Source organism: Helicoverpa zea, chromosome 24, assembly GCF_022581195.2.
Source record: "Helicoverpa zea isolate HzStark_Cry1AcR chromosome 24, ilHelZeax1.1, whole genome shotgun sequence".
Taxonomy (NCBI): domain Eukaryota; kingdom Metazoa; phylum Arthropoda; class Insecta; order Lepidoptera; family Noctuidae; genus Helicoverpa; species Helicoverpa zea.
The window spans coordinates 7,906,968-7,934,479 of NC_061475.1; the positions used below are offsets into that span (position 1 = coordinate 7,906,968).

General features: G+C 35.3%; 3 protein-coding genes across 4 annotated transcripts in view; 1 reads left to right on the plus strand and 2 right to left on the minus strand.

Moving 5' to 3' along the window:
• Positions 1-30: 30 nt before the first annotated feature.
• Positions 31-1,585, plus strand: LOC124642386. The gene is made up of 2 exons (XM_047180791.1): positions 31-124; positions 1,209-1,585. Exons 1-2 carry the CDS (start codon positions 107-109, stop codon positions 1,512-1,514), a joined length of 324 nt encoding a protein of 107 aa, XP_047036747.1. The 5' UTR covers positions 31-106; the 3' UTR covers positions 1,515-1,585.
• Positions 1,586-3,804: 2,219 nt separating this feature from the next.
• Positions 3,805-27,512, minus strand: part of LOC124642237 — a 107,774-nt gene continuing 84,066 nt past the window's right edge. For both annotated transcript variants that reach the window (XM_047180574.1, XM_047180573.1), the window contains exons 5-6: positions 15,844-17,742; positions 3,805-6,268 (exon numbers count right to left, since the gene is read on the minus strand). In XM_047180574.1, coding sequence (XP_047036530.1) covers positions 15,851-17,725 — 1,875 coding nt within the window. In that variant the 5' untranslated portion in view covers positions 17,726-17,742 and the 3' untranslated portion in view covers positions 3,805-6,268; positions 15,844-15,850. The remainder of the gene's footprint in view (positions 6,269-15,843; positions 17,743-27,512) is intronic.
• LOC124642189 overlaps positions 17,733-27,512 on the minus strand; it is a 59,428-nt gene continuing 49,648 nt past the window's right edge. Inside the window, exon 2 of the mRNA XM_047180501.1 lies at positions 17,733-17,742. Coding sequence (XP_047036457.1) covers positions 17,733-17,742 — 10 coding nt within the window. The remainder of the gene's footprint in view (positions 17,743-27,512) is intronic.

Below are 27,512 nucleotides of genomic sequence, written 5' to 3' on the forward strand. Positions count from 1 at the left end.
GCACTGCTTTATATGTAAAAGTTACATTTTAACTTGTTCCACCAGTCTCCGTTCACGCGCGACACGGTTTAGTCATTAACTTCAAACAAAACAAAATAAAATAAAAATGTACAAATTAATAACAGTGAGTATACGTTTCGAGTGAATCCAAACGTATCAGTTTTGACAGGATTTTAGGCGGGAATCAAATTTTTTTTTTTGGTTTTGTTGTGCATAATGTTATTTGTTTTTTTTTTAATGAGTGAGAAAGTTTGTGTGGTATAATATTACTTGGCCTTGGAATAGCAAGTAACTAATAAATGGGTGTGTTTAATTAGAATCTGTATTGGTATTATAAAATTGAAGAGCTCGTACCTATGTTTGTTTCAACGCGCTTATCTTAGGAACTACCTTCTGGTCTGAAGTCAGTCGGTCTGATTATCCGGGGCGAGGATTAATTTATGTAAAGTTGGATATTCAACATCATGCACTGTTATATTGCTTTGGTCTTGGGGTATATATTCCTGTAGAGTAGGTACCTACTCCGGAGGAGATACCTAAGTATCTTAATAGTGCAGACTATAATTAGTTAAGGATAGTAACGATATTGGTATTAAATTATGAGTTAGTTGCGGGTTATTGCATGTCCTGTAGGAATAATGCTCATAAATTGGAAACTTTTGATAAATCTCTCTCAGGTTTCAGATCTATTTTAAGCTGGTACTTAGTAAGAATAATAAAGTAAATTAGGAATTCACTCTTCGTGTATAATTGGGACTAAGGCATCCTTTATTTTGCAAGGTGCAGATATATTCGTAATCTGCAAGTTATCTGAACTTTGACTTGCAAGCAAAAGTGAATAAAACAGGCTTTGCTTGCTACACAAAACTGCTGGATACTTTAAATATATTAAGCAACCCATAATGATTAACTAATGGTTTTAATGTGACATTGGAATGCAAAGGCGGCCTTTCGGCGCGTGACAGGTCGCAAGAGCTAGTTTATATTCACTATTGTTCTAAAATTATTAACAGTCAAATTTATGAATATACAAAACATATTTTGAAATACCTTTGACATGTGATGCAAATATTACACGGTCAAACTTAATTTACAAACAAAACCTGTATAAAATAATTTATGCACAACAAAACAAAAAGAATACAGATAGCATTTTTGCGCCATTTCTCAATCTGACATTTGACATGACAGTTATCTTTTGTTTTCAGCTATCATTCTGCCTGCTCCTGTTTTACCGACAAGTGGCAGCGCAAAATCCCACAGGACCTATAGCTGGGTTTATTCGTACAAACCTCATTGGTCATCCAGTGATTCATGACAAGACTACTTGGATCTTCGATCCTGATGTGGCTTTGAAGAGACGAAGACAATTCATAGAGTTACATGGTGATAAAGGGGAGAAATTGATTGAAAGACTGGGATTAGGTATTGATGGCAATGATGAAGAGAGACTACAAGAACAGAGGAAAAGGGATGAGGGTCATTTAGGGGGACTTAACTTTTATTTACCTTAGATAAAATAATTGGTAGTTAAAACTTTTATATTTAATTTGAATATATGAAATATAGGTATTTTTAAATTTTGTGGGGTTGTTTTATTTATCATTTTTTTAGGTCTCATCATCTTCTGAGCCTTTTTCCAACTACGTTGGGGTCAGCTTCCAGTCTCACCGAATGCGACCGAGTACCAGTGTTTTTCAAGGAGCGACTGTCTGTCTGACCTCATTAACCCATTTACCCGGACAACTTAGTACCCCTTGGTAAGACTGATAAGACCTTGTATTTGGTGGTCAATCTAGAAGAAAGTGATGTTCACATTCTGACAAAGTGCATTAACCAATTGCTTTTACCACTAAAAGATGTGACCACACACACGTACAAGCATACATACATCCGTTAAGATCCAATGCCTTAAAAAAAACCGGGTCACACGTAAAACCCCCAACATTATATCTCACAAAAAACTTCTTCGAATATTACTCATTCACAAACTTAACAAAAACTCCGTTATTTCATCAATTCCTATGCTCATCATTATATCGAAACACTACTTACCTTAAGGTCATGAGTGTTGCCAGTGTTCCCCATTTCAATTCGTTGCATAAGTGTTGCCAGTTTTTTATATTTTATACCAATCATTTACCTTGGCCTGATACGTGCATCTATCTATTTATTGATCATGCATGCTTACCGGCAACAGTAATTGATGTATTCTCCATCGGAACTTTTCCTTAGACCCATCTTAGCATGAGGAATTCCTCTGTTTCGATGAGGTAGTATATAAGGAGTTAAAGCGTGGTGTATTTTGGCCATATATATTCTATGGATTTGGTCGAAGTAAGTAATAAGATTTCACTGGATTCATTCGTTTTTGTGTGAAGGACTAACAAACATCCTTAGATCCAAACTTTCACGACTATAGGTGTGAAGTGGATATCAAAGTTATTTAGCGATTTAAGGGTCATGGCACATTATAGCGGCACCGCAACAGCACGGCTCCACACCAGCATTTTTCATTCAATTTAGAGCATTAAATCGTGTATATTATAATATATTTCGTAATGTCAATATGTAAAAGCCAACGGCGAGCAGTCAGCGCGCTTGCCGCTTCCACACAACTCGACTCGCCGCCCACGGACCGCGGAGAGCGGACCTTATGCGTACAGGCATGCTCATTACGCGCCGACTCCGAGTCGGCAGCGAAGCAATCAATGTTCAATCATACTGTCTTAAAACAATATTGAGTCTGCGATGACAGCAAGCTTACACCTCGCGGCCGGCGCGCGGACGGCGCGCGGACGGCGAGCTGGCACCTTGCGGACAACGCGTTAGCGCGGTTAGCGCGCTGGCAGCTAGCCGTAGTCTAAATTCTAGGCGATGCCGTGCTGCTGCTGTGCTGTTGCGGTGCCGGTATACTGTGCCATGACCCTAACATTCATTAACGTACCACAACGACAATTTATTTAAAAAATTGAAAGTTTTTCAATCCTATTGACAGTTGATTTATGAAATTGTGATGATAATGAAAACAAGATGTAAAACAGTAGAAAACGCTTCCTTTATATTATGCAACTGGTAGCAACTATATTTGAATGAAATTGAACCTATGATCTAAGATCAAAAGTTATTACTAAGCTTTAACCTTTTGAACGCCAATGTCGGCTATAGCCGACATGAGCAAGCGTGCCTTGTGCGCCAACGACGGCTATACTCGACAAAAAACAGGTCGCAGAAAAATACAAAATAAACCTATTAAATCATTACTTTTATGTATTTTTTAGTAGATATTTAATTAAGATTTTCGGGCTTGGCGTACAGGGCATAGGAATACCGATATGGCGTGGCGGTGAAAAGGTTAACCACTATGTTGTAATGCTCTACTTTTCATATTTAAAAGCGCCCTCTAGCTTATTTTTACAAAAGTATAACGTTGTAATAAGTATGGAGTCATCATATCGGAATATCATCATGTCGCCATTATTTAGTAAATTCAAGAATTTTTCAAAGTTGTAAATTCAAGAACGGCGTTCATATAGTGACATCTAGCGGATGTATTTTTAATGAAGAAAGTCTACAATATCAGCAAGATTAAAACTCTGCGTTTCTTAGTTGACAAAGAGGAAGTTTCTACCTTCTATATCGGCACCGAATATTTAATGAAATTAATAGTTTTGGTAGCACACAAAAAACTTTAATTTTCAGTCCTAAAATCCAAATCATGGACAGTTTTAAATGGTATTTACTGTTGAAGAACACAGCGAGGTTTGCTACTAGTGAAGATACAACAAAAAAAAAAACAATAAATTCAATATCATTTCATTTATTTATCGTAAAGTATTACAATATCGATTGATATTACAATAACACTGAATGAAAACTTATTCTAAAGATAATAAAATATACCCTAGGAATCATTAAGTGGTGGCCTAGCTTACTATCGAGAACAATATTTGGAATACAAAATTCATAATCGATAAATCGTATCGAAATATCAAAATCGATTTTGAAATTCCGAGAGATTTATCCATAAAGAGTATGTAGACTTATCTAAGGTCTGTCGATTTGTTTTTATTTTCATTTTAGAGAGAATAAAAATTGCCGTCATGACAGTGGTGCTTGAATATTTTTTTTGTCTAATATTATACATACTTCTCAGGAATTGATTTTATAAGACAATCAATCAAATCAATCTTTTTTTAGAAAATGTAATTTTACGTTATTTTTTTTTAATGTAGGTAGGTACTATAGAAATGAAAATAAAAACAAAACTTCAGCATGTTAATTAAAAGGATGTCATTTGCGTTTTAAATAATGCTATATTATTTTTTTGAAAAAGAACAACTACAAAGGCTACCTTATTATTTAATTGTGATTGTGGCTATTGTTATATTTGAGTTTTACTTTATAAAACCCGTGGCAAGGCATCTTGCTTAAAAGTATTATATTTTATTTTTAAAAAAGTTTCATATATATTGTAATGGCAGTATACAAACAGATTATAAATATTTTTAAATATTGCCCAAATTAATAGGCACTTTTCTTAAAATTGAGGTATGGCATAACATTATTTAAAACGCAAAAGAACCGTGCACTAAGAGAAACTATGACTGTAAAAAAAATATAAAAAAATTGAATAAATGCATATCAAGAATTGCATAACCGGTAGGTACTTAATTACTAAAAAAAAACCTAAAAAATCGAAGATATTTGTGACTATTTCCCTTAATACTAAGACATTAACATTACAAAGATATTTTTTCGAAAAAAGCATTTTTAAGGCACCTCGCATTTTTGGTTTGCATCGACGGAAGGAATTTTTAAAACGTTACAATGTAGTAGAGAAATCTTTATCTAATTAATATAATAGGCTCATGATTTTGATTCATAGTTTAATTTGTAAACTGATTTCTAACTAGAAGTATCCGACACGCGAGCATCGTATTATTATTTTTACTCCGGATTTCAATAACTGATCTAAGTACCTACCCGTTGTATTGCGATTGGAGACTGTAATTCGACAAAATTTATACGAAGCTCAAAACAACGCAGAGATCGGTTATTGAAATCTGCAGAAAAACATCAAGATTGATTGCAGCCATTTTGACATTGTTATTACAGCTGTTATTCAGAAACAGACGTTAATAAACGTCCAAAAACGATTACTAATACTTAACCTATGTTTAAGAATATCATGAGCCGTGTGTTGGATCTTTCATCTATTTTATTTCAGTTGACATTAATTTTCCCCTAGCATTACGTAGTCCGCCATCTTCGTGGTTTAGTTCTGTATTTCACTACTAGATGGCGTTGACTGTCTTTAGAAGTATAGTTTTTAGACTTGACTATTTTTTTTCATTGTTAGATGGTAATGTAAAGATAGTTAATATTTTAGCATTGATGTAAAACGGTATTTATATACGCAGTTGTTAATTCATCCATGTTTTTCATGGATAAAATTAACCTTAGCAGTTCCTAAGTTGAAGTAAAAAATAGTTTATGATGAAAGACCCACTTATAATCTAATAACGAACACCAATGAAGTATTATACTTTAATATGGCATTACATTCATAAATAATTATTCATTAAGAGATCAAAATTAAGTTCTTTTTCGTTATAAAAATTATTAATTTCTCTTACATTTTCACACATGAGTAACATTTCTTTTTATATTATCAATTTTTCAAAATTATTGCATGATATAATATGTTTTTTTTTTCCAAATATTTTTAAGTAGTTTCTTTTCAACGAATTAATATAAAAAGAAATGTTATGTAACACAAAATTACAATTTTTAATGCCTAATTTACACTTCGGTTCTTCGTTTTACAAATTTTACAAGTTATGCAAATCAAGTATTTTAATTTGTTTATTAATATGCATAGATACATAAATAATTACAACGGTAATTTAGGCATATGACATGCTAATTTGAAAATAGGCCTTAATTAGTCCTAATTATGATTCATTTTTCAATAATAGATTTCTTTCTACATTAATAAAAATACATATTATGTGTTGATTTTAAAAATCGTATCTTTGAAAACATAATAATTGCGTAATATTCGTTTTGTTGTCCAAAATGTCGTTGTCTCGCTCTTCGTCATTCTATCTCTGTCTCGTGGCCGATCGTTGCCGAAGTTTGCCGAAGTTCGCCGAAGTGTGACGTGAATTCAAAATGTAACGGTTTAATGTTGTCGTAGTCGTACTGTTTGTTCGTTTGTCACAAAACTTTGGTCGCACACGCCTGTCGTTTAGACAACGCGGACCTGAAACGAGTTAAAATACATTTTAATATGGAAAAAATTAAGCCCACGTTCAGCGGTGGTTGGCAACTGGCTGATATGATGAAAGAAAAACATTTCCTTGATTGTAGTCCATTAATAGGAATGGAAAAAATACAATATCAGTAACTACAGAAAAATTAAATGAACTGATAAAAAATATCTTAAATATTCATCTTTTATATTTTTGTATTTAGCAATTTTTTAAATATTTGCAGGTTCTTGGTTTCAATAATTATAAATTAACTAATTATGTGAAGCTTATTTTAGACCTAAGTTAATATTTTTTTACTTTATCATGCATACAAATTCCCTACATTATTAAATTCATTTTCACACACGCGCATTTTCGCCATATATTGCGTCATACATCACTCACACATGTATAAATCACGTCTAGATTTATAACTACCGTCAAAAGACTACGGTACAATTAGAATGCTAAGCCATTTCACCCATAATGGACTATCAGTGTACAGATGAAAAAGTCCCACCGAAAATCTGAGACGCGAGTACTTTTACTACACAATAAAAATACCTAGAGAAGGCCAAGTCAGAGGGTTTTTTGAAAAAAAAAATGTATATGTTAGAGTAGGTATGGTAAATAATTGAAAAAAAAAAAAACAAAATTAATATGATTTTCATGCCGTTCCTATTCTACCTAAAATAGATTATTTACTTTCAGTTTTAATTTAATCAAGAACAAATTATATTTGTGTACCTGTCGAAGTAATTGAAAATGTTGATTTTTTTATAGAATGTTTCGCTCCGTCATGTGTTATCAAATTACATATTAGGTACCTACGAATGAAGCACGTGAAGTTTTGTAGCAGTTAGTAATTAATCTAGGTATTTTTCTATAAAAAAGTAATTAAAAAAACCGGCCAAGTGCGAGTCGGACTCGCGCACGAAGGGATCCGTACCATTATTTATAAAACGGACAAAAAATCACGTTTATTGTATGGGAGTAATTCTAGTTTTCAGTATTTGTTGTTATAGCGGCAACAAAAATACGTCATCTGTAAAAATTTCAGCTCTCTAACTACCACGGTTCATGAGATACAGCCTGGTGACAGACGGACGGACAGAAGAGCGAAAACAATTGGGCCCCGTACCCTACTGTGTTTTTTGAACCATTTAAAAAACACTGGGTAAAAAACACAGTGTAACTCCTAAGTGAGTTTTGTATTTTCTGCATTTTCCTTTATTGTGGCAAATATCTAAATACAAATCTTATTGGCTTGCATAATGCGATTCGTAACTAAGATTAGTAGAACATTTTTGTTGGCGTACACAGATATAATCAGATTCTCAGTACCTCTTGAATTTTTATGCGCGCCTAGTACCTGGGAAGCGCACAAATGGTTATTTTAACGCTGTCCGTGATAAGTAAGGTGCCTAGAAGTGATAGATGGTTCCTTTCAGATGATATGCACGCATTTTATGCTGTCCTAGTACTTCATAATCTTTCTGTGTAATCATGAGAGATAGTTTTCAAAAGTGGGTTTATTGTGTCTGGTCAAGATGTGCATAGAAAGAGAAATTTTAATAAAAATAACAGTTTTTGTGTGTTAAAATAATTTTGGAACTGCCTAGAAACGCTAGATAGAATTCTATACCAGTATATTTCTATGAGCTGCCATTAGAAAATGTTGCGACTGAATTAAAAGTTAAATCCGACCGCGCGGAGTAAGTAGTTCCCATGGGATGCGGGTATAACTAAGTCGCGGACGCTACGTTTAGCATGGAATTAAACTTCACATATGTTTTTCCCATTTTTCAAAAAGGAGGTTTTCAATTCGGATTGTTGTATTTTTTTTGGTGTTAAAAGTAAAACTGTCTTATAGCTCTTTTTGCCTCTGCTTAAAAATTTACAGTAGTTAGCAAAAAACAGGCGCTAGCGAAACTTTCTCAAACTTACAATAAAATAAAATAAATATATTTATTCTCTCACGATACATAATGCAGTAACCATTCACACAGCTGCTTGAAACTCCTAACTAATACAATACATATTAAAAAGGTACTATCTATCTATCTATATCTATAGTGCAGTTTAAACAGCGTTTTTGCTGCGTTTTTTGTGCGTGCTCACTGAACTCTAAGAATTTAAAGGGTGTTGGTTTGTAAAGGGCGATGTACATTGTAAATATAGGCTTGGAAATGTTTTTTTTTTTAAGGTAGACATCGTGAAAGATTAAAATATGGAAGAATTCGTGTACCAATAGATAATTATATGATTATGTGCATTCGAATTTATATTTGCAAAAAAATGTGTTAACCTTAAAAAAAGGAATAAGTTATTTCTACAAAAACTGAATGACATATTTCTATTTACCAATATACATACTAATTCTTACAGTATTATATGTATTGTTTTCGTAAAGGGTTCCAGTAACTTAAACATTAATTTTAAATTATTTTGTTTGAATCCAAATCTTTAAAAAAATATATTCGTTCGGCTTATAGTTAATCCGAAAAACTCATTTAAATTACATGACACATGAAACCTAAACGTCAATCGTTCCCGCTCAAACGATCACAACAGATTAAAAATCTGATTGACAGATACACTCATTAATATTGGTGTAACTAGAAAAAAATCCCACATCATACTTAGTAATTGATTTGATATAATTAATTACTAAATCTGTAATAAGTTCAAAGATCTTTGATCCACAGTTTATGTAGCATTATTGACAGCTGATCACTTACAGCCAGTTTCTTCATCAAAAGTTATAGCCAAAGTAAAAGTCAAAGTTATGTCTAAAGTAAAAGTAACGGTCAAATTCAATTTTTCTATTAGTTTTGCTGTCACTTTAGCCTTGAAAAAACGTATTTGACTGTTACTTTTACTTTAGACATTACTTTAACTTTAACTTTTGATGAAGAAACTGGCCGTTAGTGGGGACGTAAAAAGTTTGTATATGAAACAAAAAAGTGTTTGTAATGAAAGCTATTAGGAATAACAAAAAAGTAATTATGAGAGATACGAAAAGGTATTTTGTTTACATGTTAAACCCTACATTATTTAAAAAATCTTTGTAAAACAAAATTATGTGCTATCTTTCCATAAATTAAAACGATCTTAAAAGACAAGTTCGCTGTGTCTTTGTACTATTTGTTCTAGTTTTCTTCTTTTCTGTATTCAGTGTGTAACTGCGTGCATAAACTATTAAATAATAAATAAATAAACTAATTGCTTTTAATTAATAAAAATAAAAACATAGGTATACTGAAGAGAGTTCTGAAAACTGCCTAATTTATTGAATGCATACAATAATGATCCAGTTTCATTGTTTCGTGATTTAAAACTTAATTAAAATTAGGATTATTCCAAGCATATCATGTTAGGAAGAGGAAATTTATAACACGCTCACTTTCTCCGGTGTAGTTTTTTAAACTTAAAGTCTAGTTTAATTACAAAAGTAGTATTTAGTTAAGGTATTTTGGCTACAAACTTAACATAAATTGCTACAAATCTTAAACGTTCGACATTTTGAACTTAGCGGACTTTTTGTAAACCTGAAAATTTACTTATTTTTTTTTTTTCACAGTTTGGAACTTAGGGTACTACTTATTTGAAAATCTGTCAATTTGTTTTTGAGTGTAGGGTCTTTATGAAAGTTCTTTTTTTTTCAACAAAACCCCTACAAAATAATGTTCTGTCTAGTTCTTCACTATTAACTTGATAGTGTAAAGCACCTTTAAGTTCAATCTATACATAATTCAAAGCTTATTTATAGACTTACATTGAAAGCCAGGACCAACTCAACAAAAACCAGACACAGAGTTTTTGCCGCATCTTGAAGGAACTTGTACGTAGATTTTCTTTGAAGAGAAAGGATAAAATTGTATTTAATTCTTTATAGGAAAAGATAGAAGACCATTTTGATCCTTGGATTTTTGCGAGGTTAAGCTGTGCAGGTACGGTCATAAAATGGATGGGTGACCAAGCTGTATGCCTACTATTACACTATCATGAAAAAATTAAATATTTTTTTTCTAGTAACTGTCCAAGTCTGATATACCTAGTCATACTTAGTCTCGCAAATACAGGGTGTTTTAAACGTGCTTAATAAAAAACCGGAACATAATTAAAAAAAAAAAAAAAACTAATTCTGTATTCTTCCAACAAAATTTACATTTTAATCAAGAAAAAGTACTACCGTTAAAACGTATCGTGCAGCTAAAATAATCCAAGCAATTACCATTAGACAGAAGTATTTAGCAAAATGAAAATTATGATGTTCAGGGCGCGGTCTTCGTGGCGAAAATAGGCGTTGGCTGCACGGGTGCGCCTCAATTACGGGCAAATTAGTCGCGTAAAAGTTGGCAAATTGATGCCAACATTAAGGAATGACCTTAACCTTGGGGTATCAAAATATTGTCGTTAATGAAAGCTGGGAAAACTGTCATTAGTGCAGTGGGTAATGTGTTTTCTATTTTTGGTGAACTTGGTGACTTTCAGTTAAAATATTAGTTTCTATAAATACCTACAGCCATTTTGAAGGTCAGTCTACTACATTTAATAATTGATGTACACAAGAGGCTCAATATTTTAAGGATTAGATTAGTACCAGAGGACGTTCTAGAGAATGTCCAGTAATACAGTTAATACATCGAAGGGATTCGTCAAGTATTTTTAAGATTTCCTGTATATTCTTAACTTATTCCATGCGGAAATAGAACCTACAACACAGAGCAGATTAACCAGTACTCAATACACGCCATTAAAAAATAATAATCTCTGTAAATTATACACCTATATAGCCTATTTCGAAATTAATAAAATTAAGCACTTTGTAAACCTAATAAAAAATATAAGATAGGATATTGGCACATAAGTCAAAGCTACATTCAATCAAAGTTATTTGCATTCATCTGTAGATGAGTTAAGTACATCCTGCGGTGCCCGGTCAATAACTCTAAAACAAGCACACACTACAAACTTTTAGTCGGCCGATAGTTTCATCTTCCGAGCCTTTTCTTTTCCCAACTATGTTGGAGTCGGCTTCCAGTCTCACCGGATGCAGCTAAGTACCAGTGTTTTACAAGGAGCGACTGTCTATGTGACCTTCTGAACCCGGGGAACGTAGTAAAACTTCTTAAGACTGGTGTCACACTTACTGGCTTCTGACTACCCGTAATGACTACCAAGGATGTTAAACGACAGCCGGGACATACAGTTTAACGTGCCCTCCGTAACACAGTCATTGGTGTCCAAGACATACTCAGAAAGTACATACAAACTTAGAAAAGTTGCATTGGTACTTGCCTTCGGTATGAGATCGCCTAAAAATTATGATTGAATTCACGAATGACCATCGGGCCGAACAGTCGGGCGACTATTAAATCTGCAGTATGCGCGGAGACTAACAAAAAACCTTAATCAAGATACAAGCTAATAGGTTTTCATCACACAGTTAGCCAATTAATATTTTGGCTAGACTTTTTATTGAATGAATTGGAAATACCGCTCGGTTTTGTGTTATTATGATAGACGGTGTTAAAGAGGTATACTAGCTTAGATTGTAGTTGCTAAGCTGATTAGATTTTTATAAGATATGATCACTAGACAGTTACTAATCTTATAGTTACTTATTTAGTAGAATGCAATATATATAAAAAAAAAAACTTAATTTGAAACTTTTGGCTATCAATGGGAGAAAAATAACATCATCATCATCATCAGCCTATCGCAGTCCACTGCTGGACATAGGCCTCTCCAAGTGCACGCCACTGAGATCGATTTTCAGCTTCTCGCATCCAGCTCCTGCTAGCCGTCTTGCGCAAGTCATCACTCCACCGTGCCTGAGGACGTCCTACACTACGTTTGCCGAGGCGTGGTCTCCACTCTAGAACTCGTTTACCCCAACGGTTATCGGTTCTTCGGCTAATATGGCCAGCCCACTGCCACTTCAGCTTGCTGATTCGGTGGGCTATGTCGATGACCTTGGTTCTCTGACGGATTACCTCATTTCTGATGCGATCCCTCAGAGAAATGCCGAGCATAGCCCTTTCCATAGCCCGCTGAGCGACTTTAAACTTGTGAGCCAGCCGTACCGACAGTGTCCACGTTTCGGCTCCGTAAGTCATGACAGGTAGGACGCACTGATTGAAGACTTTTGTCTTTAGGCACTGTGGGATCGACGATGTTAGGACTCGACGTAGCTTCCCAAATGCAGCCCAACCCAACTGAATTCTCCTATTCACCTCGTCCTCGTCGTCGAGAAAAATAACACTTTTTGCTAAATAGGTCATAATTGTTGCCTTTTTCTGGGTTGCATCGAAATTGGTTCAGAAGTTTACAAAAGAGTTTACTTAAAATACCTAGCTACGTAAATAAGCATTTATATGTACCGTAATTTCCATATCTACTTATTTTATCTAATACCCCATTCATACAATTCAGTACAAAATCTTATGCACAAAATCACTACGATATTGCACAAGTACGAATGCATAATTGTTACCTAAAACAATTGAGATATAACCTTTTGTCTATTGTCGCCTTGGGAACAAATTCCTTAAACATTACATTGATAAAAACATTCAAGTACGGTAGACTGTACATCAGTGGTAACTGTCATGCACCTTAACTCAATAGCAATAAGTACGATTTTCCTATAAAACTGTTACCACGGACCTGAAGTTGACTGTACCTATATTTTATCAACACCCTGTATGTTTTCATCATCACTTCAGTTATTATCAAATCATCAAATGACCCCTTTATCTGTCCTTTGTACATCTTTGGCAGTCGTCTAGAAGACAGAAAGTCTGACAACCAGTCTTACCAAGGGATATTGAGTTGCCCGGGTTACTGGGTTGAGAAGGTCAGATAGGCAGTCGCTTCTTGTAAAACACTGGTACTCAGCTCAACTGATTAGACTGAAACTCGACATACATAGTTGGGAAAAGGCTCGGGAGATGATGATGTCTTCAATAGATTTTCAACCTTATCACAATAGTGGAAGATTAACGTTCGATTGGTAAAATTTGACAGATTCTGGTTGGCTGACCTGTTGGTGATTGTGCATTATCTTATTGAGTGTTCTAAGCTTCATAGTAGCCAATCATATACAATGCCACTTTAGTACTACATTCCGTAATTTACTAATCACTAGCTTCTGCCAGCGGTTTCACCCGCATCCCGTGGGAACCTCTGCACGAACCCGAATAATGCCTTCCTCGATAAATGAGCTATCTAACACCGAAAGAATTGTTCAAATCGGACCAGTAGTTCCTGAGATTAGCGCGTTCAAACAAACAAAAAAACAAACTCTTCAGCTTTATAATATTAGTATAGATTAAACAACAAACAAACGATAATAATTAACAAAGAACCTAAATCATTTACTACAATCGAAACATGAACACAATTTGCTTAATTACAAATCGGAATAACCTATTCGATTCAAGAATTCGGAGTTACAAAATACTAGGGATCGATACTGATGTACCGAGCTTTTCATTTTCACAATTTATAGGAAACTTTGCGGTTGGCATATCACGATGTGTTAGTGACATTTGAAACTGTGTTTACACATTTGTGTAAGACGAACGGGAATTTAAATCGATAATTTGTATGGATGTTTATTTTGTATTTTGATGGGGTTTAAAATATAGGTTGGATTGGAATAAAAATTTGTGTTTGATAGCCGAAATATTACCTACATAATAATATTGTGAATCATTAGGAGACGAGGTAATTACATACTTGCTCAAGCAAGAAAACAATTGTCCTGGTGGATTGAGATAAAAAACATAATCGGTTTAAGTAGATAAAATTAATTCTACAAGTAAAAAGGACACTGGAGATGGATATTATGAAAAATCCCTATTTCTTCAAGGTGCTCAAAGGGAACTTTCAAATAGGATATGAATGACTTAAAGCCCTGGTATACAAAGGAATCCAGAATAACATGGATGGGGTTCTATTAGTTCTACAGTTTGTTGGCTTTTTAAAGCAGGTCTATCCTACCTCAAATAACGTCCTACTCAGAAAAGTCTACCAGCTTACTACCTACTTTTAACATGTTGTTAAATGTTACAGCCTTTTTATCGTCCCACTGCTGGGTACAGGCCTCCTCTCACACGGAGAAGGATTGAGCATTATATTACGAGCGTTTGAGCGTTACTTTTGACATATCGACCTAATATTTCACATTCGTCATTACCTTTAAACAAATAAACAAATGACTGTATAAATGCGTCCACAGCTCCAAAGATTTGCCAACACAACGATTTATGATAGAAATCACATGTTCGTATGTATGTTTGTACGTGAATCGTGTAATTGCATTGATAATACGTGTTTTACATAGTTTAGAAGATTGTAACGTGTTTGTGAATTCGTAGTGACATTTGATGTTTGTACACTTGGTGCCAATGAATTTGAGTCACTTTGATTTACATGTTAATTTTAGTTTGAAGACACGTTTGTCAAAATTGAGCTCATAAATAAGCACTTTTCAAACGCCCACCATTCTAAACTTCTTACGTGTTTTTGCTGCGAAAAAGAAGCCGGGATGTTTAATCTTAATTCAGACTTTGACATTCATTGAAATCGACCAGATTTTAAGTCAAAGTAAAATATATTTTTTTTTCTAAAGAAACTATTTAAAGTTTTCAGTATGACATGTTGAAGATAGAAAAAGTAATGAATAAGTTTCGAAATAAAATAAAAACAGTGAGCCTGCAATGTAGGAACTTCATTTACCTATACAGACACTATTTTAGTAAACAAACACGCGAATAAGATTGAAGATGCAATGCATAAGGTCTCGACCTCTGACTTGAATGCCTATAAGATAGTAAAAGTTTACATGCTAAAGTTAAATTACATGTTAAATACTAAGGACAGTTTCCAAATCAAATGTCATCATCCTCCGAGCCTTTTTCCCAACTATGTTGGGGTCGGCTTCCAGTCTAACCAGATGCAGCTGAGTACCAGTGCTTTACAAGAAGCGACTGCATATCTGACCTCCTCAACCCAGTTACCCGTACAACCCAATACCCCTTGGTTAGACTGGTGTCAGACTTACTGGCTTTTGACTACCCGTAACGACTGCCAAGGATGTTCACTGACAGCCGGGACTTACAGTTTAACGTGCCATCCGAAACAGTCATTGGTGTCTAAGATATACTTAGAAAGTACACACAAACTTAGAAAAGTTGGTACCTGCCTTTCCAATCAAATGTATTCAAATAGAATTCTCTTAGATGTCGATAGCAACGCAGTATAATTTTATGTGGTTTTTCCTGGATTTAAGTGTAAAAGGTTATCTAGACATGAGCCATCTTATTAGAAAACGTGGTTTAAAAGGTACCGGGCTTGGTAACTAGGTTCAGAGCTTCAAAAATGATCGAGAAGATGGTTGATGTCGAGTAATAACGTCAGTACTTCTTTAGGCACATGTTTTAAGGTTGGAGCTGTCTAAGTGTTTAAACTCCCAAAACCTATCTTCGAAATGGCTCAGCATTCTAATTTGTTAATGGACGAGTATGAAATGTGTTACTTTAATGTTAATATTGAAAACAGATGAGAAACTTACCAAAATTTTAAAGATACAACGTCGGCACCCTCTTCTGAGCTCCCAAAGACAATTTGTTACCAATCTTCTTGTAGCCTTCATTCTTAACTCTAGTTTTAGGTTTATCTGGATCTGGGCACCCCTTGAGCTCCCAAACCAGGTTCGTCAGTGACTTCGGTCTGCTTAACTTCCTAGATCTCTTCTCTGGGAGTTTAGGACCATTCCCAGAATCGCCCGACGTCCTCCCTCCAGAATGACTTGAGTCTAAAGTACCATCTAATTCCATAGCCTGATGGATGTTCGATAAGCTCTTATATCTTATATTGAAAATTGGAGAGTCACCTTTTATTGGTCGTATAGGACTAGCGACGGGACTAGGGGCCTCTTTAGTCGGCGAAGTACTTTTTTGACGGAATACCATCCTATTCTTATTGTTGTTCACACTATTTTTGATGTATAGTTTAGGCAGGTTAGGCGCCGGTGCTATGGAACATTTCTCCTTGTATACAGTAACTGGGGTTTCCTTAATTGGTGTAGGTGCTTTTCTAGTTCTCTTTTCAGCTTTTTGGATGTTTAATGGCTTCTTTGTTGGTATGGTTTCTATTGGCGGTGGTTCTGGCTTTATTTCTGTGATTAGAGGCATGTGGATAGGAGTGGCAGCCGGCGATGATGGTGCAGACTCGTGTCGTGGAGTTGGCTCGTTTGAATATGAAGCTTTAATGTTTTTAGGAAGTGGAGCGAAGCCCCTGACGTAGTCATAAATTTGGTCTATCTCATCGTACTCATCTGGGATACTGTTCTCGTCTCGATGACTGCTGTAAATGTGGTTGTGGCGTGACATGTGTTTATGTTGGTTCGCCGTGTCAGAAGAGGCACTGCGCCGAAGGAAATATCCAGTTTTGACTAACGGCGGTGCATGTAGGGGCCCATTCAAAAGCCTCTTCGGGTCTCCTAACTTTCCGTCTAATACGTGTATTCTGTCTACAACATCTACTAACAAACGATTGCACTTTTCCACTAATCTAGAGAACTCCATGAAGTTCTTTATTTGTTCCTCATTTTTGCATCTTTGCATTTTTAATGGTGCTGCCAAAGGTAGGGCTACTAATGCATTGCCTTCTTTTGGAAGGGGAAGAGCAAAAACATGTTCTTCTTCATACATTGACAGCAGTCTTAATTCTGGAGCAAAATGGCTGGCACTCTTAAGACCTCTCGGCGGAGTACCATGTACTAGCCTCACAGTTATAGGCAGACGTTTTGTCAGTAAAGTCTTAGCTGTATGCACACCACTTATATTCTCCTCTTTAGCGACTGCTGAAAATTTCCCCCTTTGATCCAAACTTAACAAAACCATATCGCCTTTAGCATCAGTGCATTTCAAATACTTGTTCTTGCCTAAGAAAGTTTCTCCTCTTGGCATGATAACTTCTCCAGCAGGCAGATTCCTGGCTCCATCAGCAGTGACATTACCATCTAAGTCTGTCTTAGCACAAATAACTCTAACTGGCTCTCTAACAAGGCATCCGTCATCAAGCTTCCTTCTAGCCAGTTCTGACACTGATTCAATGCACCTTACAGCCCGGCCTTCTTCGCTTAACAGTTCAAAGTACCCTTTATAAGTTTCGGGGATAGCTATCCTAGGTCCGACACTGACCATCCGTCTTCCTTCTTTAAGTTTGATAGCTTGAGCGATGATTTTCTTTCTCTTTCCTGCAGATACAAGGAGTGCTGTGCTTTGTAGCCCGGGGCTTGGTAGCGTGGGGACTCCAAGACCTCCATATTGTCCTTTAATGATTTTCGCGACGCTTGGGAGTCGGTTTTTGATGGCGAACTCTCGGAGGTAGCTGCCCTCGTCGCACCAGCGTGACGCTGCGGCCACTACTTGGCCGTCTGTGGCTGCCATCGTGGGTTTAGTCACATCTGTGGAAGAGAGAGAAAATATATGTTAATAATGTACAAGATAGGCGTTTACTTAGGAAAACATGTGGACAATTGCTTATGTTTTAATAGGATCAACAATGTTATCAAATACTCATTACCACCAGTAAGTAAGGAACAAAAAGACAATAATGTCTGATGTCATAAACAGACAGGTAATAGAAAGTTTGTATGTAACATTCAACCTTTGTAACTACTGGACAGCTTCCAGAATTTCTCAACCCAAAACTATTGAGTAAAACTTCCTCATCTCCGAAACTGTATGTGTTACACATAAATAAACGCAATTGCTACTGTATGCGGTTAAAACCGTTAAACTAAACTTCGGTTAACCGAGAGGAAAACCCAGTTTTACAATAAACGCAGATCACGTGCCGCGTAAAGTGTAAACTGATGGTATGAGAGGTATAAATTGTTTATATTCTAATATAGATTACTAATACAGAGCGCACACAGAATGTTGAGAAGCGACGACGCGCGTAAAAATGTGTGTTGGTGTTTTTATGACAGTGGGCAGTGGTGATAAATGCAAGAAATTGCAATTAGGTAAATGATTTGGTGTCCTATGAAATTAGTTCTACTACTTGTTATTGATAAATATACGTACAGACATACAATTAGATACATAAAACAATAACTAGACGTAAATTAGACGATCTTAATTCATTCTCTCTCGATTTTTGTTGTCTTGTGGCAACTAGGCAAAAATAAACTATAGCATCAAATTGAACCAGTACTTGTCGAGTTTGGCGCTCTCAACCAAACAAACCAACTTATTGCTTTACAATGTCAGATTTATTCACAAATCCTCGATATTTCTCCTCACGAAAATTTTCCTTATCCAGTGCAACAAATACTAACCGTAACCTCTAAACGTTCGATTAGCTAACAGAACAACAAAGAAATGATCGGTCAATAACGTCGGTTATAAAACCACCGTTATACAATGCGTGTAGTTATTTATCGATAAATACTTCGCCACAATGACTAAGAGTTGCCGCACACTGTAGACTAAACAGTCGCCCGACAGTTGAACTGATGGATACAATACACTACAATAGTTAATATACTAATACTAGCCATTTTCCCGCGGTTTGACCCGCGTTCCGTGGGAGCTACTGCCCGCACCGAGATAAAATATAGCCTATGTTACTCGCAGATAATATAGCTTTCTAATGGTGAAAGAATATTAAAAATCGGTCCAGTAGTTTTTGAGTTTATCCATTACAAACAAAAAAACTAAGTTTTCCTCTTTATAATATTAGTACTGATTAGTATAGATTATAAATCTCGACTAATATTGTATTTTTTTCATACTTACTATAACGTAATGATAATGTAAATCTACAAAGTATAAAAATAAATAAATATAGTTAAATTATTAACCTATTCTGAAATTATGATGTAAATAACTACCTAATATAATGTATGATTTATATGTACTGGCATTAAATGCCTAATGTCGCAGTGCCCTAACAGGGTCCACAATTATTTTTCTTAGCCAAATGTAACTAAAATAATGTACCATAAATAACACTTGAAAAAATGTGGAAAGCAAATATAAATATTATATGAGTATGAATGGTTTAAAAAATATATTTTTTAAGAAAATTGTTATTTGTGCATACTACCATTCATCTTCATACTGATTTATGAGCCCAAACAAACTATCGGCCGACTTAAAGTTTGCAGTATATACTCTAACCATTTGCTCCAAAGATGTTTGGTTATGCAATATCAATGATGGACATTCTTATTGATTTGTTACGGGTGGAGAATAGCATTTTCATGGGTTTTGGTACCGTAAAATTTGTTATTATATTTTAGTTGCTTAGCACCTTATTTGCAATATTAGTAAGTAGTATTGGCTATTTTAGTTTTATGAAAATTAAAGTGGCTCCTTTTTTGTGGCCAGAAGTTTACGTTCAATTTTATTTTACAACTAATGTTATGTATTTTGTTTTTTGAAATAAAAGTCGAACTTTTTACCTCAGGCTAAGCACCTGGTCTTACGATTATTAGAAATAGCATTCAGAGTGAAACTTAGCTTTTTTCCTCCTAACAGGTATCTAGACTCTTCTTAAGATTTCAATCAACTTCTAAGTTAATCATTTACTATCCTTACATCAAAAAGTCTGCAACAGACAGACAGACATATTTACAATCACAATTAAAATATATAGATTAAACACTAGCCATTTTCTCGTGGTGAAACCACGCCACCCGCGTCTCGTTTCAACTACTGCTCGTACCGGGATAAAATATAGCCTATGTTACTCGGGAAAAGTGTAGCTTTCCAACTATGAAGAAATCGGTTCGGGGTCTTTAGAGCACAAACAAACAAAAAGCGGCCAAGTGCGAGTCGGACTCGGGCACGAAGGGTTCCGTACCATTGATTAGAAAATAATCAAAAAAATCACGTTTGTTGTATAGGAGCCCCCCAAAATATTTATTTTATTCTAGTTTTCAGTATTTGTTTCCTCTAACTATCACGGTTCATGAGATACAGCCTGTTGACAGACGGACGGACGGACAGAGGAGCGAAAACAATAGGGTCCCGTTTTACCCTCTGGGTACGGAACCCTAAAAAAACTCCTCTTTATTACAAATTATGAATAGATTATGTATCAGATTCCTGTATCGCCAAAGCACATATACCGTTCTACGCGCTAGAATTCAGGATTACCGATAAAGCTCATATACCTAAGGTCTGATAATAAGCTCATACTTATGTCATTTATCGCTTCTTAACACTCTGTAATAGATATTGAATACCGGTCAACTACCAGCATTGATAGTGTGATGTTGCTGAGGTAGATATAACAATAGTGTGTAATCTTTTGGGGTTATTTGAAGGTGTAATGGCAAGATAGCAGGGTACAGACCTCTTCTCATGTAGAGAAGGAATGAGTGTTAATCACAACGCTTGCTCAAAGCGGCTGGACGATGATATCTAACAAATGATATGATCACTTGTGTTCTTTTTCCTTTTTATGTTTTAACTCACACGCTTATGCAAAATTAAATATGCCCAGGATTTGTTGCGATAGTTTAGGTCACTGTTGGACAATTACTTCAAGACAATACTTAGACCTTAGATACGTTGCTATGCTTGCTACAGTTGATCAATAGATGGGTAACCGTGCATTGAAAGTACAAGTCATTATAACATATAACAGTAATTACGTATAGTCAGAAGCTTAAAAGTCTGACTGCCAGTCTTACCAAGGGGTACCGTATCACGCAAACAACTGAGTTAAAGAGATCAGATAGGATAGCCTCTTCATTTAAAACACTGGCACCCAACAGGCTCCAATTATTACCAACCAAACAGTTACAAAAAACGCAGATAAAACAGAAGATACATAAAAATTCTTTCCACAATCACAGGATTGGCTAAAAATTACCTAACACATTATACCATTTGCCCTTGTGCCGTGCGCCGGCGCAACGTATGCGTAACAGCTATTGTTTTTGTACGTTGACCTTAAACTTGGTAATACAGTTTGTTTTAAAGTTTTATACGTTATGCCTTAATTAGTTTTCGGTTTGTTACCGTTTTTTGGAATAACGGTTCCTTGAGATTTTGTCGGGTTTTTTGACTTCGTGTGCTTGGTGAGTTTAGGATTGGATTCAGATATTGGGACAGAAGGAGTTAGCTTTTGTGTGAAGAAAGAACAAATGCACTCATGTATCTTTTATTTCTTTCGCGAACTTTCTTATTTAAATAATACTTATCAGCAAGACAGCCGTCACTTCCAATTGTTTCGTGATTTTTCTTGATTCGTCATACAATGGACCGGAATGAAATGAGGATATTGTCCACAGTTACGTTAGTTATGAGAATAAAAAATAAATAAAAAAGAATGGTTTGTTTATGTTTTTTTTTCAAGTGGTAAATCATCAATTCACTCCGTCAGTTGTGGATATGGTACCATACGACATACAGTTAGACATTTCAACCGGAGTCCAATTTGGATTCTTACTGGGTAAAACTCTCCCGCGTTCTTAAAAAGGTAACTTTTTAAACCACCCCGGACCAAGAAGGCGATGATTTAAACTAGAAGTCAGTTTTTGTTGTAGTTTTTATACTTACTATTTGTCATTTAAATAGAAGTACTAAACGAGTGGTACGGAATAAGCACCTGTCTTGAATTAATCACAAATTAATATTTTTATATGGTGCGACGGCCATTGAGCATGATTGACATTCGATTATATAATTCCGTTCGTCGCTAGCGTAATAAGAAGTCATGTATAGATATTTTTTGCGAAAGTGAAATGCGAAAGTCGTGGTGGCCTAGTGGGTAAAGGACCAACCTCTCAAGTATGAGGGCGCGGGTTCGATCCCAGGTCAGGCAAGTACCAATGCAACTTTTCTAAGTTTGTATGTACTTTCTAAGTATGTCTTAGACACCATTGACTGTGTTTCGGATGGCACGTTAAACTGTAGGTCCCGGCTGTCATTGAACATCCTTGGCAGTCGTTACGGGTAGTCAGAAGCCAGTAAGTCTGACACCAGTCTAACCAAGGGGTATCGGGTTGCCCGGGTAACTGGGTTGAGGAGGTCAGATAGGCAGTCGCTTCTTGTAAAGCACTGGTACTCAGCTGAATCCGGTTAGACTGGAAGCCGACCCCAACATGATTGGGAAAAGGCTCGGAGGATGATGTATAGATATTTTTTGTATGTATCAGTATAACAGTTGTGTAAGATTTGTAAGCTGGTATAAAAATGTGAGTTGAGGAGCTTTTGAATGGTTTTCAGGTTTTTTAATCTAAGTCGGTAGTTCAATTTTAGTTTGAAAATAAAAATGGTTTGCTATATATTGGAAAAGTTAGTTTGAAATTCTATTTATGTCACAAATCTGGGCTACAGACCATCATCAAATTAAAAGGCTGGTTGAGTACAATATTTTTATGATCTTTTCAGAATTGTTCCTTAATTTTCTCGTCCGATTTAGTGATCCTCAAAGTTCCCTTCAAGAAAAATTACTCTTGACGAGTCGCGATCAAAAATCGCGTTCACAAACTGGTTCTTCACTATTCCAACCCAATGATGACTTTCAAAAAGCTCAAAAAGAAGATCATAGATAAAAATTATAGTTCGAATTAAAAAGAGGTTCCGATAGCAATGCAAACTCGTTAGAATTTATCTGATTGAACAGATCATGAAACTCTTTAAATGGTTCCTTATTTAAACTTTGAAAAGTATTCTTTTTCTCTATAGCTATTCCTCAGTGTTCCATCCTTGTGCCTAGGTTACTACTTCCCGCACCCGGATAAAAAATGCAAATTTTAAATAGCATTGGTTCAACTATCGCGTTTATAACATTAGTAAGCATTTTATCCTGGTGTCTCGATTTATAATTTATATCGGCTTATTAACTTAGGCTAAATTCTTCAAAAGAGGACTAACGTAGCTGATATATGATTAGCATTTTATAAATGTAATTTTTCGTAGTATCTACGTACATAAGGCACAAAGCATTATATGACACATTTTACAGCATAATATAGTAAATGAATCCCACAAAAATATTTTTCCAAACATTTTCCTCAAAGCAAACATCTCACAAAGTCCAAAAACTGATTTTACCCCATCATCACGATTTTGATACCAAAAATAATACTTGGGAACGGTTCTGTCGCCGATAGTACGTCACGACTGTATCGCACGATTAAACCTATTGTGAGCGTCTAGATAATATTGTGGGTAACTGTACCCCGATCGCTGGTAGACAAATAAGGAGCGGATTGTGGGGGTAGGGAGTCAGCGGGTGGATGAGAGTTGGCGGGTTGGAGTTTGTGGCTGTATAGTAGGTATTTTTAAAGAGCTAATAGCAGTATTGATAAGACAACTGTAAACATTTTATTTCAAGCTGATTATAATGGCGTCCACGGCCGACTTCGGCCACGGCGGCTGTTCTCATTTAAGGAGATCAGCCAGCTGCGCAGGACATACATATTATAGTGCACGAGCATTTAAGCTTGGGCATTTGGCATTTGGCTATTGTCATCCTGTCCTTAAAATGAGTATTGTGACCGTGGGAAAGTGTCTCTTAAATACTTTTGAGACCCGTACTTCCAAATTATTTTAAACTCGACGAAATGATCCAGATTTACACAGTAACTATAACAGTGTGTAAGCTAACCCACAACTTGGCAAAGACTTCTTGTCAGTTGGAAATCATATCATATCGCATTCAAATCGAATATTGTGTTACTAAATTGTGAGATGTTGTAAACTTTTCTTTCAGTTAAGGATATACTTTTTTATAACCTTCGCAAGCTTTAACAAGTTACTAGAATATTAACCAGAACTCCACAAAACTTTCATACGCAAAAAAATCCCGCAACAGCGTCCCAATCAACTCGCTACTTTACCCTCTGATTTCATAGCCCCACTATCCAAGTACAGTCTGTCAGACCGCTAGAACTCGTTTCCCATGTAGTTTGAAAACTTGTTCAGTCCTCTGCACCAAATTAGGTATCATATTTATGTCCAGTGATAATTATAAGTTTTATTATGATTACGTTATGATGGGAATCCGTTGGCAGTCAGGTTTTCACGGGGCAAACGTGTCTTTGAAGTTTTAACGGGAATTTTTGTGGGCTTTTGTCTGTGGTCAGTTTTATTAAGTATGTATAGACTATAGATACCTATAGGTAGTCAAAAGGTTGTAAAGCCTTAAGTGAGTGATTAAAGCGACGAATTGGTAAACAATAATTCCATAACCGGCACGCGCACCTAAGAGGCCAAGAGGGGACGGAGCGTCTGAGCGGGGCGAGGATTACAATATGCGCGCTAGCTTATAACTAAAAGACGTAAGCGACAAAATGGTTTTGTAATTTTATAATTTAGAAATGATAATTTGATAAATATTTCTTCGTATGTATATACTCAACTACGAAAAAAGTTAAGAGGCTTAAATCGGTCACTTTGCCCATAATATGTGAATCGCTTTTTAAAAAGAGGTAGGTATGTTTGATATATTTTTCTCTATTAAAAAGTTACCTAATCATGTTTTGAAAACTAACAAAATAAGGTTTTTATCATGAACTTTCAGGTAACCAAGTTGTATTTTGATCCGTTTTGTATTTACTGACAAAAATTGAGATCATTGGCGCCAAATTTTCCTATGCGTCCTCTTAAGTATAGGTTTGATTAATAATTGCAATTGTTTAAAGGTTGATAGGTAGTACCTAAGTTTTACGGGTAGCCTAATAGATATTTTGCAGAAAATTGTAGGAAGAAATTCACAGATACATAATTAACTTTTAATTTTTATCTACATTTTATAGCATAGAAGGAAATAATATGCAAAAAAAGAGTAACCATGGAGTTTCTTGCCCGTTCTTCTCCATAGGAAGCTACTTTTGGAATGGGCAACTAGAATCCAACCTATTTATAATTTTTGACGTTCATAAGTGCTTGTAAAGGCCTAAATGAAATAAATGACTTTGACTTTGGACTCTATAGGGCACAGACTTTCTACGGCTATTCAGTAACTTACAGTATTTTGGTTTCTATAGCAACGCATCTCGATATCTATACTAATATTATGAAGAGGAAAACTTTGCTTGTTTGTTTGGTTGTAATGGATAAACTCAAAAACTACTCGACCGATTTTAAATATTCTTTCACCATTAGAAAGCTATATTATCTGCGAGTAACATAGGCTATAATTTTATCCCGGTGAGGGCAGCAGCTCCCACGGGACGCGGGTGAAACCGCGGGAAAACGGCTAGTCTCCTATACACTTAATTACCTTAATGTGGTAGTAACGACTTAGTATTAAGTTGTTCTTTGTTTTATAAACTTACAAATAATAAGAAGTGGTCATCGCGGTATAATTAACAAGATCTAGGTTGTCTCTGTCGATTGTTCTCATAACTATCTTCATATTTAGGAAATTCCATTGTTTTAACAGAAACTATATTAACAACCTTATTCTTTTCCGCATAGAATTGAAATTTAAATGGATACATGTCGAAAATATCTAATTGTTTTATACCAAAGTTACGTCTGTTATCAAGAAAATGAATGGTAAGTCTTGTGTACTGGGTATTAAGGTTGAAATTAGCTTAATGTTTTAAGAAAAGAAATGCAATTTAAGTTGGTTTTATTGAGTTAATGTTTTCGATGTGCTCTGCTTCGCTAATAATACAATTTCACGGTCAAGTGTGAGTGGCTATAAAATATAAGATCTAGATTTTAATATAGTTTTTATTTTAGCGTCTACATTTCCTCTTTACTTAATTAACAACATTATATCAAATTAAAATGTATCTGTCACGCTTTTACTCTGAACCGATTTCGACGAAATTTTATGTAAACTATAGGTATATGGGGTAGTCAAAAGCCAGTAAGACTGACAACCAGTCTAACCAAGGGGTATTGGGTTGCCCGGGTAACTGGGTTGAAGAGGTCAGATAGGCAGTCGCTCCTTGTAAAACACATGCTCAGCTGCATCTGGTTAGACTGGAAGCCGACCCCAACATAGTTGGTAAGAAGGCAGGACATTAAGTAATTTAATAAATTTAATAGAAACCGTGTGAATTAGGCATTGAAAAGATAAGGTAATTTTATATATCCAAGTATCGGTAATAATATGTTTTGCGCTTAGCAATTAATCGAGGTTTTGTATAGGATGTAGAGTATTTAATTTCTATCCGGCAATTGCTATAAATCGTGAAAAGAGGTTATTATAGAAAAGGCGGTCGTGAGAACTTCGTAGTAAACGTAAAAAAACTAAGTTACTAGCTAGGTAGCGTACCTACAAACCATGTTATTTGATTGTGGTGTGTAATGATTTTAATAAATGCAGAGTATGATGCATTTCCGTATCATACACCCAGATCATAGTTCATAGGAATTCAAGTTTCAATATTATCACTTGGCATATTGTATTGTACCTTAAATCTGATTAACCCTCTTAACATAATCAACGCAGCGATGTATTGACTTCTAGTCTTCTCTTCTCCTTCTATTATAATTATCTTAAAAACATGGTCTTGAGAAGGATCGACTATAGTTCTAAGTTGTGACCATATTGTGTTTTAATAAGCTGGCTCTTTGATGTTTTAACATATTTTTTTTTGTAATTTTTTTTCAAACTTTTATTTCGTAACATGTACCTGGTTATGTTTTAGTGAATAGCTACAGTTCTGCTTACCACGTATGGTGGGTATCACGTGCTAATAAGTTGACTGGTCCTCACCGTTATGTCTCACTCCGACTTGATGCTCAAGGATTTATAATAAGGTGCCTACACTGTGTCGACGAAAAACGTACCAACGCGGTGGAGAAAAAACTTTTTTTTATTACTATTCTAGAATTGAATGTTACGTTGCTCCAATTTGAAAAGTAAGTATTTAAATGGATAATGTTTATGCTAACCATAAGTAGACTGAGATATTTAAAAAACTTATAACTGGCAACTCGAGATATTTATGTCGTCAAAGAGACCTTTAGAAACGCTGCGACCGAACAAATTATTTTAATGAGCCCTTTTTTGTTTGTCATTCCAAATATTAGACTCAAGTTGTCAACTTTAAATAATATCGGTACAAAGACAGCCCCACATTTCTTAATGACGTATCATTACCAATGAAAAGTATTAATAAAAAAAACTAAAAAGTACTTCAAACTCAGTACATGTAATCGTGATTAATTACGAGTATTGACTTTGTTTTTTGTTTTAAAGCACACGTGCGTAATTATACGGTCTATTAGTCAACTTCTAAAACTG